Source organism: Phoca vitulina, unplaced genomic scaffold (assembly GCF_004348235.1).
Source record: "Phoca vitulina isolate PV1807 unplaced genomic scaffold, GSC_HSeal_1.0 scaffold34, whole genome shotgun sequence".
In the NCBI taxonomy this organism is placed as follows: Eukaryota; Metazoa; Chordata; class Mammalia; order Carnivora; family Phocidae; genus Phoca; species Phoca vitulina.
This window is the reverse complement of record NW_022589737.1, coordinates 251,209-264,995: the sequence shown is the minus strand read 5'-3', so window position 1 is coordinate 264,995 and position 13,787 is coordinate 251,209. Positions and strand designations below refer to the sequence as shown.

The 13,787-nt window shown below is 39.3% G+C and overlaps 1 protein-coding gene across 1 annotated transcript; it reads left to right on the top strand.

Annotated features, from left to right (window-relative positions):
- The first annotated feature begins 5,998 nt into the window (after window positions 1–5,998).
- LOC116645904 (olfactory receptor 145) lies at window positions 5,999–6,934 on the top strand. Its single transcript, XM_032426423.1, has one exon. The coding sequence runs from the start codon at window positions 6,002–6,004 to the stop codon at window positions 6,932–6,934; it is 933 nt and encodes a 310-aa protein (XP_032282314.1). The 5' UTR covers window positions 5,999–6,001.
- Window positions 6,935–13,787: the final 6,853 nt, after the last annotated feature.

Here is a 13,787-nt window from a genome sequence, read left to right as displayed (position 1 = left end):
CCCCCATGATCATTAATCTAGCAAATCCTGCTTATGCCTTCATCACTACAAATGCCTAGAGGTTCAAAAAGACTAGACTGTCTTAACTACGAGGTAAGTATGTTTGATTCCTTTGATTCAAGGAAATGTTCTTGTGTGGAGTAGCATAATAATACCTATTAACAGGATTTTTGTAAAAACTAATGAATTAATTGTGTAAAGCACTTAGCATAGTTCCTGACATGTAGTAAGCATTTAAAAAATGTAAAATATTAGTTCTAGCATTAATATTCTTGAATCCATTGGATGTTATTTTTAAGCATGCCAAATCTGTACTTTCTGAAGATTATTCATTTCCTATAAATGACATAATGTATGTAAAACTAGCTAGCTTGGTACATAGTGTTCACTGTGTGTTCATTACTGCCCTGCCCCCATATAGACCTCTCAGGTCTAGAGTCTAGGATTCTATGTTAAAAATGTATATTATTTATGTAGAGATTTATGTGTTAAGGAGGTGAAAATGCTTAATAAAATACATTGAGATTAAATATATGCAGAACCACATAACCCTTGATATTTGCTTTCTCAGAAGTTAACTGTGGCTATTTCAAACAAAGATCTTTCAGCTGCCATCTTTTCTCTTCAGTGAGGTTCTGTGTCTCTTCTTATAGAAGTGTCACTTGTGCGTGGACTCCTCTGTGTGTGGTGATGGTCAGTGTACTTGGGACCAGCATCGTGCCACCAGAAGTCTGAGGGTTAATGCATAAGAGACACTGTATTGCATTTACAGGTGACACGCATGGAATGACACAAATAGATTATAATGGAAAAAAAAAGATGGAAAAAATAGAAATAAATAAATAAAGAAGCACTATATAGAGATTCAAGTTTTGGAAAGAGGGCAACTTTGCAACAAAAGAATACAGTTAAGAATAGTTCTTCCTACACTGCTTCCTGCTTGGGCTTCATCTGCTCTTCAAGGAACATGACTTTAGTGAAGCCCCAGTTGAGAAGATTTTGAAATGTAGTTCCCATGGCAACAGGCTCTGAGGTGACATAAATCCAAAGAAACTTTTCTTGGTTGTTCTATCATCCAAACAAGAATCCTCTAAGGCTCCTAGAGAAAAGTCAACTTTTAATGAAGCTTGGGTCTTCTTTGCTGTCTGTGCCCCATGGAGCTCTTTTCCTGTGGGTCTTATTTCAGGTTTGTAATAATGATTTATTTTCTTTAATTGTGAGTTGATTACAGTAGGAATGAGAGCAGGGATTGGGATTTATTGTAATCACCACAGCAGTGGCAAATTTCTAAGTGTAAGATTTGTGCTTGAGGCCTTGAGTGATTAAATATATATCCCTCGTGTGAAAGACAGGCAAGCAGTGGGAATGCACAAATGTCATCCAACACTCACACAAGAAGACATGAGCACACACACAGGACTGATATAGGAGTTGTAATTAGCTTGCCAAGTGGAGGACAGACAGCTGCCAAAGCAATTCTGATTACAAACCCACCACATGATGACTTCAGCTGCCCCATCCCCACCAAAATGTACCTTTCATCAATTGAGTGCTGTTTCAAATTTCATAGAGATATGTTTTTTTGGTTATAGAATTTGACTTCATTAAAAAAACAATTTCTGGAAGAAGGTGTGGAATGTGGATGATCCCCAACAAGTCCTTCATAGACTGTGTTGATGAATTTGTAAGATCTTTCCTGAGAACTGCTTGTGACAATCAAAGGTAGAACAAGCATTAGGACTGTGTGTGTTTGGGGAAGAGGAATTTTTGCCAAGACTAGAAATGGGCACAGAAAGAGAAGCATGGAAGCTGTGAAGGAAACCTCACCTGACGTCATAATTTGGCCTTTGTGGTACGGTTATTTGAAGAATAGGTCATTCATGGTGGAACAGGAAGTAGGGACAGGTGAAATACTCAAGGATCCTGATCCTGTTTGTGGATTAAGTTATGTTGGAGAGTTGGGTCTTAGATAAAGTTTTGAAGAAAAAACATTATTCCTGAATTTATCTTATTTCCAGCAATCAGCTCTCCTCTTCCTCCCTATATTTTTAGCTTTTCTCTTGCCCCTTTCAGGCTCATCTAGCTTTTAGAAGCTTTTTCTTCCCCTCATTCCCTCCCAAAATGATATATATTTTATGTATGTTTTATGTATATTTCCTATAACATTTATTGAGGTTCCTCCATATGTCAGCCTCTTTGCTAGGCTCTTCCATTTTATGATTTAATTTAACCTGCACAACAAACTTATGGACTATTATCATTATCCCCATTTTACAGATGAGGAAGGTTGAGAATATGAGATTAATAAATGTTTTATGAGCTGCTGCAAGCCAGGTTTGATATTTGGTTTTAAAGATATACACATGGATAAACCTAGTTCCTATCCACCACAGCTCATGGAAGTATATGGGTGATCACAAAGACAGCAAAACATCATGAGGAGAGCAGCAGTAGATCTAAGGACAAGCTCCTATATGACTTTCTGGCTAATCTGCATGAGGGTATAAGCTGGTAATGATTTGATATCCTATTTCTTCTGGCATTTTGGCATTTTGCTCGGGCATACTCAAGACATACAAATTTTCCGAAACATGGAATTTCTGGTACTTGATAAATTTAGTGACTCTTATTTAGTTTCCTGACCTGGAATCAAACAGGTTTGGGTGAGGCTTCTTCCTCCCAGGTGGAGTAAGGCATATTTTGGTCAGACTTGCTCCAAATACTATCTTAGGAGCACCTTAGATGGGGTTTCCATAAAAAAGCTGTGCTGGGGACAAGGATTTGTGTGCATGTAGCTTATTTTTGGAAGTGACCTGAGGGAAGAGGAAGAGTGAAGCAGGGAAGGATGGGAAGCCAATCCAAGGTGGGCTATCGAGGTGTTTACCTTAATGGGAAATTCACAATCATTCCCTCTGAGGCCCCTTTGAGAATCAATGAAGAACAAAGCACCAGAGACACAGAAGAACAGAGCATTTATCCACTGACTCCCAAGGGGGGTTACCTCCTTCATACTTCCAGGTTTGCACATGCACCAGAGCGGTTGGGTGCATTCCGGCAGACAGCCTGTGTGTGGTGGCAGGGACATCTTAGGGCAGAAAGCAGGAGAAAGTGGTGCAGCTGGTGGATTGTGTTTTGAATGCAACTGCATGCAGCCAGCTGCCACGGCAACAGCAGAAGCCAAAAAGATAGGCTGAAATGAGGCAGAAACAATGTCTGACACAGAGAGCTTAGTGATGGGATGTGAACTCAGGGCCTTGTAAACATGTTCAGAGTGGACAGTAGATGACACCATGGCTATAAAAGGCAGGGGCCAGCCACATTATGTGATTGTAATGTGCTAAAACATTTAGAAAGGCCTTTTGCTCCATTTATCTCTTTCTCGTTCTGAAAGTCCATCCTTTGTCACTTTTCTTATTGTTGTGCTTTGAGTTAAAGCATCTTGCCTGAATTACAAGATAGAACATTGCCTGGAGGGACTATTGTATCAAGTCATTGACATCCAATAGCCTATTAGACTGATTGGTCTTCCTCAGCACACCTGATCATGTCATTCCCCTGGTCATGCCATTCCTCTGTTCAAAATGTTCCATGGATTCACACTGCATACACATGTCTTGGCATTTAAGTTTCTCCCCAATCTGACCCTGGGGTGCTGTTCCAGGTTTGACGTCCAATTATGTCCTTTACTTGTACTCTGAATTGTAGTCAACCAAATCAAAGACCAGGTAGGCTTCTTCTGGATAGGCTAGAAAACCCCTCCAACTGGAGGAGTTAAAGATTCATGTTTTATTCCAGACTCTACTACCAACCAGCTTGTGACTGGTGGGCTTCAGTTTTTCTGTCTGGAAGACGTAGGGTAGGAGGGTTAGATCAGTGAATCCCAAACCTGGCTAAATATCCCAATCACTAGGGATAGATTTAGAAGAAAAAAACAGATTATAAAGTCTTACTTCTGGAGATTCTGATTTATTATGTTTATATTGGAGTAAGAGAATATGTACTTTTAATATGCACAGATTTATCTGACTCAGTTGTATAGCTAGATTTGTGAACCACAGGACTAGATTTTAATATTGTTTCAAATCTATGAGACCCCAAATATGTGAATTAGCTGTCACTGAGCTCAAGCAAGACTCTAAGAGACTGGGGCACAGTGGGATAACTTCTGTCATGAGGGAGAGTTAGAAAATGAGCAAAGTAAGCAAAACAGGGAAACAAACGTTGGTGGGTCTGGTGGGAAGAAGAGGGGTCAAGCTACAAGGCCATGAGAGTCAGCATGAGGGCACTGAGAGCCTCCTGAAGGAGAGCTGACAGGATGGAGGACAGGGGCCATCAAGAATTCCAACAATTTAGCAATTTTGGAAAAATATGATCTTAACTGACAGGGTTTTCTCTTTACTGCCAAGCTCAAATTCCAAGAGATCACAGGGAGTTTCTGTTTCTCCTTGGACTAGATATCATGCAAATTCTGTGATAAACTGAAATTTAAGTAGTGTATGGAATGTCCTTCTCTGAACTTGAATAGCATTTTATTTTTACCTTTTCTGGATCTTATCATGTTTTTTCAGTAAAATAAGTTCGGTGTGTTTTAGCTTATCTTTTCCAGTAGATTGTCAGACCCCTGAGAGCAAGGACCCTGCTCATATATTTCATTATTTCCCACAGGAAGAGGTTAAACACAATTATTAAGAACAACAGATTTGGAGTAAGATGGACCTAGATTTCATATGGTCTTTGTAATTTAACATCTGGTGAATTACTGCATCTCTAAAATGGGAGTGATAAAACCTAGTTCAAAGGATTTGAGGGAGAATTAAAAGGAAGTATTGTATGTGAAATGGTATTGGATTCTGGCCTGCTGGAGTCAGTACAGAAGTGCTAGGACAGGAAGAATGTTTGGTATACATAGTAAGTGCTCAATTAATGGTAAGTTATCATTTTTGCACAATACTTTGCATTTTACTGAATAGATGTTAATTGGACAAATAAATAATGTTTCTAAAAGCCCATTCAAATATTATCAAGGGTACAAGAAAATATTCCTTTTTTTAAAAAGTTAGTTTCTAGGGTCAGACTTGCTCCAAATGCTATCTCAGGAGCACCTTAGATGGGGTCCCGAGGGATCCTCTGACTTTCTACTTCTAATCAGGTCCCCAGATCCTTAAATCCAGAATAAAACTGCTCAGTCTCCTGTCACCAGATGGCACGGGTCTCCCTTCTACAAACTGGGAAACAGCCTTAGGGCAAAGCCTCCATCAGGTATCACCTTCTTTAGCTCAGAACAAATTCTAAGGCAGTCCAAATTCTGATCCTTCAAACAGAACAGGAGCTAAAATGGTCTGTGCTTAGTTCCTTTACCTGTGTTAGCACCACACCCATTTATCTGTCTGAACAATTGTGGATAAGAATTGGACTGAAAGGTGCATCATTAGGGCTCTAGGCTGAAGGAGGGTGAGCGACTGAATCTGGGCTGAACTTTTCATAAGTCCCCAACCTCAGGTAGTAAAGGCTTTGGGAAAGACCACCTCCCTTTTCTGCGCTGTCTGGGGTGACCACGAGGTGGAAACTCCAGGCACAGTTGGGCTGGCTCCAACCTCTGAGAGGACTCTCTCCAGATATTGGCTCCAGGTTTTATAATCTTGAGCAGAAGTTGGAGTTGGAAGGACACAATAATGGACCAAAGTAAAGACACGGGAGACTCCTCAGCTCATCTTTGAGACCATTCTTCCTGGCAGCATCTGCCCTCACCATGGAGAAAGGTCCATCCTCCAGGGGGTGCTCCAGTGGAAGAGTCCTTAGGGGGCCATGAGAACAGACCCACAGGCATCTTGAGAGGCCTTTCTGCTGAAGTCCAAAATCTCTCTGTGTGGATCCAGTTCTCAAGAACGGGAGGTGACTGGGAGGAGAGAGGGGGGTCTCTGTCTCTGTTTCTCTCTTTTCTCTCTCTCTCCCCCTCTAAGAGACTCTTTCCCCTAGTTCCCACAGAATGCCTTTAATAAGAATGGGAGCTGAGAACTCCTCTGTGACAGAGTTTATCCTTGCAGGCCTAACCAACCAGCCGAGACTCCAGATCCCTCTCTTCTTCCTGTTTCTAGGTTCCTATGTGGTCACCATGGTGGGGAACCTGGGCCTGATAACCCTGATTGGGCTGAATTCTCACCTACACACCCCCATGTACTTTTTCCTCTTCAACTTGTCCTTCATAGATTTCTGCTATTCCACTGTTATCACGCCCAAGATGCTGATGAGTTTTGTCTTGAGAAAGAACATCATCTCCTATGCAGGATGTATGACTCAGCTCTTCTTCTTTCTTTTCTTTGTCGTCTCTGAGTCCTTCATCCTGTCAGCAATGGCGTATGACCGGTACACCGCCATCTGTAACCCACTGGTGTACACGGCCACCATGTCTCTTCAGGTCTGCTTACTCCTCCTGTTGGGTGTCTATGTGATGGGGTTTGCTGGGGCCATGGCCCACACAGCATGCATGGTAAGACTGACCTTCTGCGCCAACAATCTGGTTAACCACTACATGTGTGACATCCTTCCCCTTCTTGAGCGTTCTTGCACCAGCACCTATGTAAATGAGCTGGTAGTTTTTGTTGTTGTGGGCATCGATATTGGTGTGCCTACAGTTACCATCTTCATTTCTTATGCCCTCATCCTCTCCAGCATTCTCCGTATTCATTCTACCAAGGGCAGGTCCAAAGCCTTTAGCACCTGCAGCTCCCACATAATTGCGGTTTCTCTCTTCTTTGGGTCAGGGGCGTTTATGTACCTCAAACCATCCTCTCTTTTACCTATGAATCAGGGGAAAGTGTCCTCCTTGTTCTACACCATTGTTGTGCCCATGCTCAACCCGCTAATCTATAGCTTGAGGAATAAGGACGTCAAAGTTGCTCTGAAGAAAACATTGAGCAAAAAACCATTCTCTTGAGAAAGGGCTAATACTTAGGAAAGGGCCTTTTCCCCTTCCTTATATGATTCAGGTTCCATTGGTTACTTGGAAATTTTAACTCTTTCTCAAAGAAGTTCATCCTTACCATTTTATGCATCCTTTAATTTAAGAAGATTCTTAAAACTACAGGGTACTTACATTTAGTGGACCATAAGGATCATTTAATCAGTTCTCTCATATTTCTGAGAATAGATACAGGTTTATGTACCTTCTCCAAAGTCACTCAGTTATTCAGCAGCACAACTGTGACTAGGATATAGGCTTTTGATTTCTTTTCTTTTTTTTTTTAATTTAAGTTCAATTAGCCAACATATAGTACATCATTAGTTTTTGATGTAGTGTTCAATGATTCATTAGTTGTGCATAACACCCAGTGCTCATCAGTAGGCTTTTGATTTCTAATACTAGTTGCTTTCCACTATGGTTCACTTTCTTCCTTCATCAGCACTGGAAGATTTCATTTCAAATGTGAACTGATCTAGGATGTTAAGATCTGGTTCTTTCTACAGAAATTTCATGCAACTTTTCAAGGGCTAATTTTAAATACCACATTTTTGCAAAGAAGGTAGGAGGTATAAAACTTTGTTGAGATGGTCTTGGCTAAATGACCAAATTCTTGAAGAATTTTTCAGAGTACTTGGGGAAGTATGCTAGGACCCAGACAGCAGCAAGCATGGTACCTCCTAAGACAGCGGTGTGGAGCTTCAGGGACTTGGACTTTAAAGGATTTGGTCATGCTGGCTGGACGACCTTATAGAAAATGTCAAGGTTATGAAGTACAGGATTTGGGAATTTTTTAATACACAATCATTTCCTTGTTTCAAATTGTGCTTTTAAAACCTGAGTGGAGAAGTCTGAAGCTCAGGGGTCAGCTAAAAATCTGGAGAATATTTCAGAACCATAGAGGGGTCATTGTGTTACAAGCCAGTAATTAGGTTAGTACCACACAGCAGCCAGTCAGCAGAGAAAATGACCACTGACTGTTAATGGTACTGTATGTGACAGAGACTATGTGAGGTATTCTCTGTGTGCCTCTCTAGATCAACTCTCTGTTTCTTTGTACCTTACTTCAAGTTCAATGGATCTTGTCAATGGGCTCCCTGACCCTCTGGTTTCTTCTGGTTGGGTGAAGCCAATGGCAGCATCAGGAGAGGAAATCAGAGGACAAGTGGAGCACAATATTGTGATATTTATTTCCCCGATTTCCTTCCAGTGGGCTACAGTAACTGCTCAGCGGGGAGCCTGCTTCTCCCTCTCCCTCTGCCATTCCATTTGCCGCTCCCCCTGCTTGTGCTCTCTCTCTCTCAAATAAATAAATGAGTAAAATCTTTAAAAAAATACTCAGTGAAAGGAAGTCTTCCTTTACTCAATTTTCTGGTCCTTCTTTACCCTCTCCAGGGTCTGCCCCTGTTGCTTGTTGGTTATATGTTTTAAGACAGTCTTTCTATGCACAGTATTTGTGTTAGCCAAGATGCAACAGTGAGTTCCTCAGGTCAGAGGGCTGAAAGCTATCAGCAGAAGTGGCGAGGCAGAAGGGACAAAGGGACAAAAGCAGGGAAGGAATATGATTTGTTTTGCAGAACCAGCAGTTCCTGACAAGGAAATGCCAGGCTAGGTGTTTCCTCTGATAGCATAGGCCAGTCTGAGCTGGTTTGGAGCTCAGGACCCATGCAGAAGCCCCCCCAAGTTGTCCTGAAGTTACCTTTAACTCATTATAATACTAAGATCTCTTATGGGCAGAGTTTTCCACTGTATTTTGAACATATGATGTATGCACTAGCATGTTGACACGCCAGGCATGTGCAGTTGAACCAAAGTGCCTAAGTAATGGAATATGTATTAAGTTCCTTACTGTATATGCAAGATCCCTGTCCCTGCCCCTTAATCCACTGAATAAAAGCTTCCTGTACTAACCCCACAGGAAGACAGCGCTTTGAGAGCTATCTTCCTGTCCCCTTACTTGTAACAAGTAATAAAAAGTTCTTTGCTTTCAACACTTCCTTGAATTGTGTTCAATTCAGTGCACCCCAAGTGGTGAACCTCTTGAGTTCGGTTACACCTGCACATATGTACACAATCTTGTCTTTGTTTTCAGTCTATGAGCAGCTGCTTTAAAACATATCTACCAATGAAATCTAATTCGCAAAGGAGGGAATGAGGGGTTGTTACTGGATAAATAAATGAATAAAAAAGCAGGAAAGATGTATATGAAGGGTTGTGGATAGCCAAAAAGAGGCAGAGAGAAAGACATGCTGTGAAAACAAGGGAGTGTTGGCTCTGGTTACATAAGTGTGTATCCAAGACACAGCTCACAGAATTTGTTTTTACTGATCTCTTGCTTCCAACTCGATTTTTATGATTGCATAAAATTCTAGTATATGGATGTATTATATCTCATTAACAATTTTCTACTACTGTATGTTATTTTTGTTTTCCCAAATTATAAACAATGATTAACAGACTTATTCAATAAGTCTTTGAGTTTTCCCCTAATTAGGATATATTTTTAGACAGGGAATTACTGAATGACATAAGATTATTGAATATTATTCCAAAATTCCTTCTTTAAAGTTTATCTCAATTTATACTCTCACTAGCAGTATAAACATATTCAGATGGCCTACTCTTGGCCAGATTCTGTACTAATAAGGGTGTCACTCATAAAAACTGATTACCTTTAATTTTGATAGTGGTGGTGTTTGTATTACTGTCTTCTTTTATATCTTTTATTCCTTTTTACTTCATAAACTACTTGTGGTATCTGCATGGATAAAGAAGAGAAAAACAGGAGCAAAACTGAGAATGTCTTCTTCTGCCTTCTTTTTCTTTCTTACATATTCCCTGTAGGGGAGGGAAATAATTTTCCCTCTATCCTTCTAGATTGTTGGCTGAGACTCCCCTGTGATAAAAGACTGATTAACAGAAGACAAAACAAACAGAACTTTAATAACATGTATACCTCCTATATACATGGGAGATACTCAGGAAAAATGGCCCAAGCCACCACCTTAAATACCATCTCCAGCTAAAGACAAAAGAAGACGTTGTGGGGGAGGGTTATCACTTATGGTAATCAGGCAAAGTCCAGTAAATGAAGGTATGGTTGTTATGCAGATTTAAATTGCTACTTTCTCCATTGATAACAGTTTCTAGAGATTTAGTCATCCCCCTCTTCTTGGTACAGAGGGGGAGACACCCTTACAAATGGAGATTTCCCTTATACATATAAATTTCCCTCACAAAGAGGCAACCTCTGCCCAGTTTCCAGAGTTTCTTCTATGTCTTTGTTTTCTTAAAAATAATCAGATTAAGATAATCCTTATGCCAAAGAGACATATTTTGGAGTGGCAAATTCTGCTCTACTTCACCCCTTTGTTTCTTAAATGGCTTTTTCTTGGCTTCATCATAACTCTGGTTATCTTTTTGATCCAAGGAAAGGAAGATACTCTGGAGCTTTCCCGTTGGGATAATCTATTGTGAGGTGTCTTTCTGGAGTATCTTTCTCCCACCTCTCTTCTCTTTCAATGCTCCTGCTCTTTGTTCTCATAGTACACTGCTCTTAACCCATTAAGTGTTGGTCAAAATGTAGGGCCACTGCTCATTTACTTTTCTGTATACACTTACACTACACATCAGACTGTAAGTTCTGTGCGAGCAGGGTCCCTGGTGTCCATTTTGATATATCCTCCACATTTAGTGGCTGTAGCAGAACCAGACTCTACATTAGATTTGTAAATCCCAACTTTCCACTCCTTTTTATGGTCAAGTATAGTGTTGTATAAAATGGTTGACTTAAGCAAACTCTAAATCACTATTTGATTGAACACTGGCTCTGAAAGCAATTTTATAAAATACCAATAATTGTGCATTCATTCTGTACTACTCTCCATTTTCACTCATATCCCAGAGACAACATACCAAAGAAAAAACTGTACAATGAAAAAAATGAATCATTCATGTATGTAGCTCCCATTTTCCCCCAAATAACAGACTAAGCCTAAAAGATTGTGTTCAAAAGCTAAATTAGAAAAAAAGTCACCAAGACCATAGCCTGATTCTTCCTTGTTGATTTTGCAGGGCACAATAGCGCTTTCCTTTTTCTTTACTGTCACAAATGAATATATTCCATATCCTGTCAGACTTACTTCTGGAGACATTTGACAATACAGTTTTTGGAACTTTGCAAGCTCCTAGTAGTTTTATTGAGGAAAATTACTACTTTTCCCTCTGTAATTAAAGTTGTGGAGAGATACTTTGAAACTATGAAATGTCTTGTTCATTTCTTCACACACCAGTTTTAGCATCCATTGATAATTCTTGCCTGAAACAATATTACTCTGATGGTTGAAAAGTGGAGATTTTCTCACTCCATGAACCCTTCATTATTGTTAGTTGGCACTTTGTCAGGAAGAACCTTTCTTTCTGTATTTATTTATTCATTCACTCATTCATCTGTTTATTCATTCATTCATCTGTTTATTCATTCATATTATTGTGGACTCATGAATTCCAATTTTATCCAATGGGTTATGATTCATTATTGTCATCGCTTATTTTGATGCTCAGTTTGTCCCTGATTTATCCAATGGGAGCCTCTTCATACTAGTTCCTATGTTCTTTTAATAATTCTCTATTAGATTTTGGGTACTTTGTTGCTTTATAGCAACAAAACAATATGTTTCAGGCTGATTTTGTACCTTCCCTGCCCCAGCATTGGTTCTATTTAGAGACAAATGGTGTTTAAACCAAAATATGAATGGTAGGTGGAATGAGCTGTACTTAGGTAATTCTGCAAGTAGGTATTTAATGAGAGAATATTCATGTTTATAAGATATTCATTTACATGTTTTTCCCTTGAGGATACCTGTGTGTACAAATGGTAGACCTGGTCTCTGTGAATGGGCCAATGCTCTGTGTCCAAAGTCCATTAGCCCTGAGTGTCATTGGTGGTCCCCTTCTCACTACTTTATACCAACTCGCATGACAACATCCTCAGTGATTGGTGAAACCCCATGAAAGGAAGAAGTGGGGCCTGGAGTGAGAGGGGAAAAAAGTCCTGAGACTCTGTACACACAATTTGGTTTTGATGCCATTCAGTCTAGCTTCCTTAAAGACAGGACTCCTTGTCCCATTTGCCTCCTTCCTTCACATTGTATCTTGCTTGCAGTGACTACCCTTCCCTTTCATCCTCACTTTCCAAACTTGCATGACTTGAGAATGAAGGTGGACAAGAGTTTCACACTCAAGAGACTCATGTTCTTCAAACCCCAATAATGATATTATGGAAACTTTATGTCCTTTGGATTTTACATACACGTTCTCATTTAATCTTCTCTACCAGTTAAGGAACTTGCTTAAGATTGTACAGATAGTAAGTGGTGGAGTAAAGAATTGAATTTAGACTGTCTGATTCTAGAGCCCATACCCTTAACACTTGCTGCCTTCCAGAGGTTCAGTCTGTGTGTATAAGAAAAAGCACATATATTCGTCTTGTGTAATGTCTAAGTTCTTGCTGCCTTTGAGCTGGGTAAGTTCATACATTCACTTTCATTTAGAAAAATTTGCCAAAAAGATATGTCAAGAGAAAGACCCTAAAGATTTTTCTCCTTATTTACTGCATTGAACTAATAGGGTCAGTAATATAAATAAGTGTGGGACCTGCTGAACTCCTGTAATATGGATTGTGCAGTAATATATTTAGAAAATATTTATTTGAGGTTATATTCTAAACCTCAACCTGGTGATCTAACACATGCAGAGACTTTAATGCTTGGCAGATATAGAAAGTGCTAAATAAATGTTGAACAAATCCCTAGTGAGACCTTAAAATATTAAATTATGCAGTGTCAGAGGGAGAGGAAGAGAGAGTTCCAAGCAGACTCTGCTGAGCACAGAGCCCCACGTGGGGCTTGATCTCATGACCCTGAGATCATGAACTGAGCTGAAACCGAGTCAATTGCCTAACTAACTGAGCCACCCAGGTGCCCCTGCAATGTTTTGTTGTTAATTTAATTTTAAAAATAATTTTTCTTAAATTTGCAAAAGTAATGCTCAAGAACTATAGGAGTATTTAAGGTAGAGATAAGCAAAAGATAAAAAAAAAAAAAATCCATGATTCTACTACCTAGAGAAAACTAGTCCTAAGATTTTAGTGTATATTCTTTCAGAATATTTTTGTGTGTGTGTATAGCTGTGATGACTTAGACCATTTTGCAAAAACTATATATATACACACACATACTATATAAATATATATATATATAAATATATATATATATATATATTCTCTCTTTATATATTCTATATACTCTCTGCTGGTAACCTTATACTATATAAACATATATTTATATGTATATATACATACATAGAGACAGATGTGATCATGTTAAGTACAACTTTGTGACTTTATTTTTCATCCTGTAACATATTGTAAACAGCTTTTCATGTGATTAAATTTTCATCAAAATCATTATTTTCAATGACTATATTCATTGTATTTAAAGCTAAAAATCAGTGGAATGATGCAAAATGTTTCTGTTTGCTGTACAGAAAGACTTTGTTTCCTTCTTTCAAAGAGTTTTTTAACAGTGATATGTTCATCTGATGATCCTAAATTCCTTTTCTAAATTCTAAGAGTAGCTTTGTCTTTGATTTATTCTTAGTGTCAATTCTGCATATTCCTCCCACTACCTTAGTTCAGTTTTCCTGGTCTCCATCTTTTTCCTTCATCTTTTATCAAAAGTCCAACTCTAGACATTCTAGCCTCATTTATGCTTTATACTTCTCTTTCCCTAGGAAGGTAGTCTCTACATCCCAGGCGGGTAAATAAAGA

What these genes read in the sequence shown, in the direction of transcription:
- LOC116645904 (XM_032426423.1), top strand. Translation starts at nt 6,002, where the DNA reads ATGGGAGCTGAGAACTCCTCTGTGACAGAGTTTATCCTTGCAGGCCTA.